The sequence below is a fragment of the Octodon degus genome, unplaced genomic scaffold (genome assembly GCF_000260255.1).
Source record: "Octodon degus isolate 3935 unplaced genomic scaffold, OctDeg1.0 scaffold00006, whole genome shotgun sequence".
Lineage (NCBI taxonomy): Eukaryota > Metazoa > Chordata > Mammalia > Rodentia > Octodontidae > Octodon > Octodon degus.
The window spans coordinates 30,529,971-30,537,778 of record NW_004524582.1 but is presented as its reverse complement, the minus strand read 5'-3'; the positions used below and the strand labels follow the sequence as shown (position 1 = coordinate 30,537,778).

Genomic DNA, 7,808 nt, shown 5'->3' with positions numbered 1-7,808 from the left:
GCGTCCTCCAGTGCACAGGGGTGGCACTCGGCTTGGGGCTACTGCAAATGAGCTGCATAACCGCCCGCACTGCCCTTCTGTTCACAAGCCAGTGAAGGACACCAGGACACTTGGGCAGCTCAATGCTCCAAGTCATACCTCTGCCATGCTTCAAATTGAGAAGGCAAGGCAGGTGTGGTGATGCACGCCTGTTCCCCAGCACTTGGGAGGCTGGGGCAGGAGGGCTACTGTGAGTTTGAGGCCAGCCTGGGCTACACAGTAAGTTCAAATTGAGCCTGAACTATACAGTGGGATCCTGTCTTGAAAAACAACAAACAAAAAAATGAGGATTTCAACTTTAAAACCCAGCAACAGTGAATATAACAATTTACATGATTTTTATTTAAAACCACATATTTACAATTCAAAAAGTCCTACTTTGATACACTTTACTAAATAAGCTTAAAGGTTACTGTACAAGCAATTAAAACACAGTATGTAGGAAGAGCTTCCAGGAGTTTTCTACCAGCAAACTATTTAAAAGTCAAAAACCGAGCATTTACAAAGTACCTTCGAGGTGGACACTGCTCCTGGACACCACAGAGACCCAAAGCCCAAGCATCACCCTGCCAGGGAGCGTGTGGACTCGGGCTTGGCAGAGAAGTGCCTCTGCGTCCGGTCCCAGTTAGCCTGCACAGTCAGGACAGGGACCACAGGCCGCCACTGGCCCAGCACCACCGTGCACAGGACGCATGTGACCCCTGTGGTCCCTGAACAGGCCACAAAGCCTGGTGTGGACTAAAGATGTGGTCAGTGCTCCAGGCTGGCAGGGAGGCCTGGGTGAAGTGCAGTGCACACCAGACTCAGGTCAGGCACAGGAAACACACTGGGGGTGTCACACGGGAATGGGCTGCCTGAGCCAGCGCCGGGCCACCTTCTGTACGGCTCAGGAACATGGTTCTGTACAGTAAGAAAATATACACATCTCCCACAGGTGGGGCAGGACGCAAGATGCAGCCAGCTCGGCACACCTGGGAGCAGGTACAGCATGAGGCTGGGCAGCCCACCTCCTGTAGCCCCCCAGGCCTTGACAACACCTGATAGAAGGGCGGGGCTGAGGCGGAAATGGGACTGTGACACTCAGCAGCCTCCTGGGAAACTCAGTGATGCAGGGAAAGGAGGGCCCAGGAGAGGGGCCCCGGGTGTGGGGAGTCGAAGCCACCTGCACCACCTACCAGGAGGGTCTGCTGGGCCACATGCCGCACCTTCACCAGGAGGGGTCTCCCCGGGCTGGAGATATGGCTGAGAAGAGCTGTGGTGAGCGACCACACAGGCACTTGCAAAAAGACGGCCCAAGCCCGACCTGGGCCTCTTACACCCTCTGCAGCAATGCCGAGTAGGGGTGACCACCCGGGATGTCCCGCAGATGCTGGCATGTCCTGTCCTTGGACTAGCGCATGGAAACTTCATTTCTGTGTATCTGGATAATCAAATTTCTGTACAGAGTTCTCAGAATACTCAAGGAAAAGCTGGAGCACAGAAACTTGCCCATGAAATCAGAGTAAGCAAGGGCTGATGGTCCCGAGAACTCGCCAGGATGCCCTGGGCTGCTCAGCACGCCCGGTCCTGCGTCCTGACCACAGCTTGAGAGGCGCATCTCTTCAAGCCAGATGAAGAGGTAAGCAGGGGCCATGGGATGGACCCAGCCGCTCAGGGGACAACGCTGGAGGGTGCGCTGCCGGAGCAGGCAGAGTGTCTTCAAGCAGGCCTCGCTCTCCTCGGGGAGGCCGCCCCACCCCACCCGCCCTGCATTCTTCCTGCGGCCTTCTCTGCACACAGGCCCCACCCTGGCTCCCCTCAGTGAGGCCAAGGCCACGCAAGCACAGATGGCCCCACCAGCAGCCGCCCACAAGCCTTCTGGTCACACGGTCTTTGGTATGTGGATTTTTGAGAGTGACCTCCAGCTCTGGAAAGATTATCTCAAATCCTGCGCCAACAACACCTTTCTTACTGGGCCAGCAACACCTCAGAGGCCCTGGAGGTAACGTCCTCATGCACCCCGGCTAAGAAGAACTGTAACGTGCTTTTCAATAGCTGCCATCACAGCATCACCATTTAATTAACTGCGTGGAATGAAGGGGAGGGACACTCAGCCATCGACCCGCCTGACTGGGCGGAGAGCACCGCGCTGGCCGCAGCCGAGGCCAGGGCACGGTCCGCTGGGCTGCTCAAGGCCGAACCTGGGTTTCCCTCCTCAGAGCTCTCCTGTGCTGTGTTGAAGGCCAACTCTAGTGTCAGGACCCACGTGACAAGGGCCTGTACCCCTCTGCAGCCAGGGCTCAGTCCAGAGGTACATGTGATCTGCTTGGGGCAAGCGAGTGCGCCAGGGGCCTCAGCGCCTCAGCGAGGGGCTCCCCTTCTCCAGGTCCCGGCAGTCCTTCTGCAGCGCGGCCAGCACCTGGAAGCCCAGAAGAGATGTCTGTGGTGAGCTGTGGGGTGCAGCCAAGCGGGGCAACAGCTTGATGGCAGCGCCTCCCGGCCTCCATGGTCCACACACGGGTCTCCTGCCTCGGGAAGTGCCCTCACCTGCCCCACGCCACAGCTCACCCTCCACAGCAGGGCACCCAGCAGCCTCAGCCTGTGCCTGGCCCTGTCCTCTGCTGCCCGGCTGGCAGAAGTCAGCTGGAGTCCGGCGCCTTCCTGACCGGCCCACAACAGCACCTCCTCGGCTCTCTGCTCACACCTTTATTTAACACGTCCCACTGTGCAGTGACTGCCCGGCAGCACTGGTGGCAGCAGGACCCCATTTCTAAACCCTGCCCTGCAGAGTACTCCGGGTACTGCCAGATCGGGGCTGTCTGCACGTGGGTCTGAGGCAGCAGTGCCCACTATGAGGAGGGGAATCAGCTCTATCTGCCTTTAAAAACCAGGGCATCTGGGTGGCACAAGGTTTCCTTTTTTTTTTTTTTTTTTTTTTTTTAATGTATTTGGTACAGGGTCTTGCTATACAACTCAGACTCATAGTGATCCTCTTGGTTTTCAGCCAGGTGTGTGCCACCATGCCCAGTCTCTGTGGCTGCCTCAGCCTGGCAGGGGGTGGGCCAGCAGGGCATGTGGTACCTGGAATTGAGCCCTAGGTTCTTGCACTTGCCAGGAAGACGTGTAGACCGCCAAGCTACCTCCCTAGCCCCCAGGTTTCCTCGTTTGTTGGCACCATACCACACCAAATCCCAGTGATAAGCAGGAACACTTTGGGTGATTTTCAATAAACTGCCCAGAGCAGGGTGCGAGGGGAGCACCTGCAATCCCAGCTCTCAGGAGGTTGAGGCAAGAGGACTGCCCGTGAGTTTTAAGGCCAACCTGTAATATACAGCGAGATACTGTCTCAAAAAGGAAAATAAGAATAAAGGTGGACTGGAAGGAGTAAGAAATACAGGCCCTCCGCCCACAAGGGGAGAGTGCTGCCAAGTGAATTAGCAGCTGTGCCCAGTGGCCTGCGCTCCGACCCAGGGAAGCGCGTGGCCCGCTCCCATGAGATCCAACCGCATAAAACCACTGGTGCAGGGCCGGGGAGACGGCGCAGCAGAGTAAGTGCTCGCTGGCAAGCGCGAGGTCTGAGCTCAATCCTCAGTTCTGAAAAAAACAAACCACTGGTGCCTGTGCCCCGCTGGGCTAACCCATCACTTTACCACTCACCATTAATTAGAAAATACCTCACTATAACCATCTACTTCACCAGTTTCCAGTTCTTAAAAACAGAAAAGCAAAATGGGAGAACGCAGGATACGATTGTTCCCATGGTGGGCCGGGGCCAGGCGTGCAGCACAAAGGCCATCAGGGACCACCTGGCTTCCGTCTGGTCCTCAGAGCTCTCCGGAGGCCACAGGGTTCCCAGCCTCCCCATGGGCGGCCCAGGGTCCAGCTCTGCTGCTGCGTCTCTAATTCCTCATTTTTGCACTCAGCCCCATGTTTCCATTTATACCACGTGCATTTGAACAGCTCTGACACGCAGACTCACACAGCTCATCGCCCTGGGAGCGCACAGCCCAGGGGCTCTCAGGGGCACTCATGGTGTCGCCCAAGGCTGCACTCCCACAGCTGGACAGAGCAGCGGGTAAGAGGCAGGGGACACAGCATGCTTGGGGGACGGCACAGATGCTGATGCTGAATTTACTCACCTCCAATGGGTGAGTTTATGGTACGTTATCACATGGTATACCATCCAGGACAGATGGCCTAACCACGTGGGAAGGGATCTTGCCAACAAACCAACCCGACACCCGGTGAAGACGGGGTCTGTTTACAGGAGCACAGAGGAGCAGCAGCCCGAGGCCCAGAGGGACTCTGCAGGAGAAAGGGCCTGTGTTCTTCCCAACAGGGCAAAGGCAGGGACACAAGGGAGAAGGTGGAACACGTCTCTATTCTAAAGGGTTGAAAACCTTCCGCTAATCACAATGCCTGAACTTCCCAAAACCCTGACTCATGCTAATAACCCACTCATGATATCAAACACCAGAAACTCGAAAACAAGACTGGACAGTAACTTCTGGAGTGATAACAATATGTCCTTATACTGAAGAAACCCAGACTGGGCGTGGTAGCGCGCGCCTGTAATCCCAGCTCTTGGGAGGTTGAAAACAGGCAAATCGCTATGAGTCCAATCTAGCAGTGAGACCCTGAACACCCTGTAGATCCTTCCCTAAAATAGAAAAACAAAACAAAAAAAACCCATGTGGTTTTTTTTTTTTTCTTTTTCTTTTTCTTTTTGGTGGAATCAGGGATTGAACTCAGGCCCTTGCGCTTGCCAGGAAAGCACTTATCCCACTGAGCCATCTCCCTGGCCCCACCCATGTGGTTTAGAAGGAGACACATTTACGGATGTCACACACTGGGGTAATGGCTGGCACAAGACTGCTGCACATCACAGCTCTGAGCTGCAGGACAAGCAGGCTCTGTATTCTGTTGTACTCCAGCTTTAAACATGCTCTGACTCTAATCGCAATGCATCAAAGACAGGCTGCCTCTGTGTGATGCGAAGCCAAGGAGGGCCTGGAGGGCCTGGCCTCCACCAGCAGTCAGCCGGCCCAACCACTACTACTACAGAACACAAAACCTGCTGATGGGCCCGGTCCCAAGCAGAATGCAGCCAGTGCCTTCTGTCTCAGGCATCATCTGAAGAGCAGAGGTTGCAAAACTGCTGAAGCCCCAGTGCACTGCGGAAAGCAGGCTGGCCTGCCTCCCAGCCCTCCGCTGACAAGAGCTCCACAGAGCTCACCCGAGGCAGAGCCGGACCTACAGCACTCAGCACGGGGCCAGCAGCTCCAGGAAGGAGCGACAGGGAGCCACTTGCCTGCGCCCACTTCTTGTTCCGACTCTGCATCTGGACAGTGGCGATGGCCACGAACACCTCGTCTGACGGCAGGTCCTCGGGCAGTCGCGTCAGGAACTGGGCAATGTGGATGAAGTCCATCCTGGTCAAGATGTCCTCAAACAGCTTCAGGATGCCCAGGGCTGTGCGGAAGAGGAATTCCTCCCCGTCCCGGCAGAACACGTCCCAGATGCGGCAGGCCAGGTCCAGGGGCAGGGACTTGCTGTACAAGGTGAAGATCCTGGGGGCAGAGCTCGGGTTGAGGGCGGGGGAAGGAAGCCCCAGGAGTCCCAGCCGAGTCAACAACACGCACAGCACCGGCACCGCGCCATCGGCACACAGACACCTGCTGGACCGAGCCGCACCTCCTTCCACAGCCCCAGGACAGCTGCTGCAAGGCCACCTGGCCAGACACAGCGGCACCATGGGGCTGCAGCAGCCAGCTCTGCAGCAGCCGGGAGGACAAAGGGGGCCAGACGGCAGGACAGACGGGCCACCAAGCCCTGACAGCAGCTGCAGCGGGGACAGCGGGAGACATGGCAGGGGACAAGAAAATGCTTGGAAAACCCAGCCTTACCAATCAATTAGGTAGATGTCTGGAGTCAAGTTGTTTTTCTTGAAATGAGCAAATAATTTCGGCAAATTCTCTTCAAAGAATACGTCGAATGCAGCAAAGTAGGTCAGCATCTAGGGGGAGAGTGTGAGACACAAGTGTACCCTTTGTCAGCGCAGGCCTCCAGCTGCAGACACGGGCCAACACATTCAGCTCTCAGACCTCTCTCCCATGATTACCCTGACTCGGGCCCCCGGTTCTGAACAGCAGCTCACAGCAGCTGTCCGGGCACGTCTTCAGGGACCATACTTCTAACCTGCAGGGCAGTATCACCAGCCACATCCTGTCTCTGCTCTACTTTACAGAAAAGAACAGAGACCCGGAGCGACTACATCGCAGGCAGAGCCAAGGCCTGAATCTGTGCCTGTCACCCTGCAGAGGCTGAGCCTGTGGTTGTGGAAGTCCACGCAGGACTAACGCGCGGCCCTCCCCGGGCAGCTGCGGCTCTGGGGGCAAGGGCAGGACGAGGCCGCCTACAGCCTACCAGACCTGGCAGCAAGGTACCTCAAGGAAGCGCACGCCCAAGTGGGGGCAGCATGACCCTGCATGTGAGCAGCCTGCAGGCAGCAGCTGGGTCTGCGCCCTGCCATCTAGTGGCCGCCTGCAGCAGGGCCCATAAAACACTCAGCTCGGGCTCCCACAGGGTACATTTTGCCTTCCTGGGGGATGTCTGGCACCATCAGAGATACAGCTGATTGCCACAAGAGGGGACGCGTGGCTCCGGCTGTGACAAATCCAGGCTGACTGCAGGGCAGCCCGTACCAGGGTACCAGGGTCATCCGGCCCTGATCAGGGGCTGCTGGGGAAACCTTGCCTCGGCCGAGGGCACACTCGGTGTTGCAGCTCTGGGCTTCTCCTTACAGCTACACACTAGGTGCAGTTTTTGTTACACGTTTCCAAGGAGAGATCTGGGATCTTCAGTATTAGCAGGAATTTGGATGGAAATCATTTTATTATGTGCAAGAAGATACAATTAAATTCAATTAGCAGTAGAAAAGTATGAAGATGAAATATAGGAAATAAAGCCATGCTGTTAAGTTGAGCTGTGGGGGACTCAGGTCAATAATTTCTGACATTGCCAGTTAAACAGAAGACCCAATGCTATTATGGGCTACTGGACTCTTTTAGAATATTTTGCTGAGTTTACACACCTATAATATTCAATAACGGAACTTAAAAAAATGGGGTATAACTATGAATGTCCATTTTGTATCTGTGTATTCAAAGTGGTTGGGATAGATATATAGTTGCATTCTCTTAATGAACAGAATGATTTGTTCTAATGGTGTTTGTAAATAGGATCTCAAGTCCGCATCTTGTACAGCAATTAACCACTGAGAAGAATATATGCAGTGTATTATTTGTTGAAACTGTACTTCCGATTTGATTTGAAACTGTCTCATTGCTATCTGTTTATGAATAAAACTTTGAATAAATAAATAAATAAATTCAATTAGCAATAATCACGCCTCGGATAAACCTCATTGGCTACGATACTGCCACTGCGCAAAGCTATACAATTAAATTCAGCAAAACAATCCAACACAGTCCAGCAGTCCACAATAGTAGTGGGTTATCCACAGAAGTTGTTGACTTGAGCCTTTCACAGCTCAGCGTATTAATATGGCTTTACTTTATATACCTCACTTTTATACTTTTCTGCTGGATGGTTACAACCAAGATAAAGCAAGACCTATATAAGAAGAAATGTAACTTTGGTATCTGATAAGGTCAGTCAAGTCCCCTCAGGATTTATCCTGTAGGCCTGTACCACAGTTTGCAGATCCTCTGTCAGTGTCAGCCATGTGGATGAGTCACGGCCATTGCTTGACCAACTTGCTCTCTGCT

At 54.4% G+C, this 7,808-nt stretch overlaps 1 protein-coding gene and 1 pseudogene across 3 annotated transcripts in view; both read right to left on the bottom strand.

Moving 5' to 3' along the window:
- Positions 1-360: 360 nt before the first annotated feature.
- Tbc1d14 (TBC1 domain family member 14) overlaps positions 361-7,808 on the bottom strand; it is a 76,962-nt gene continuing 69,514 nt past the window's right edge. For all 3 annotated transcript variants that reach the window (XM_023699790.1, XM_023699787.1, XM_004624587.3), the window contains 3 exons: positions 5,925-6,034; positions 5,330-5,588; positions 361-2,437 (listed from right to left, as the gene is read on the bottom strand). In XM_023699790.1, coding sequence (XP_023555558.1) covers positions 2,372-2,437; positions 5,330-5,588; positions 5,925-6,034 — 435 coding nt within the window. In that variant the 3' untranslated portion in view covers positions 361-2,371. The remainder of the gene's footprint in view (positions 2,438-5,329; positions 5,589-5,924; positions 6,035-7,808) is intronic.
- LOC111812474 lies at positions 7,343-7,474 on the bottom strand (annotated as a pseudogene).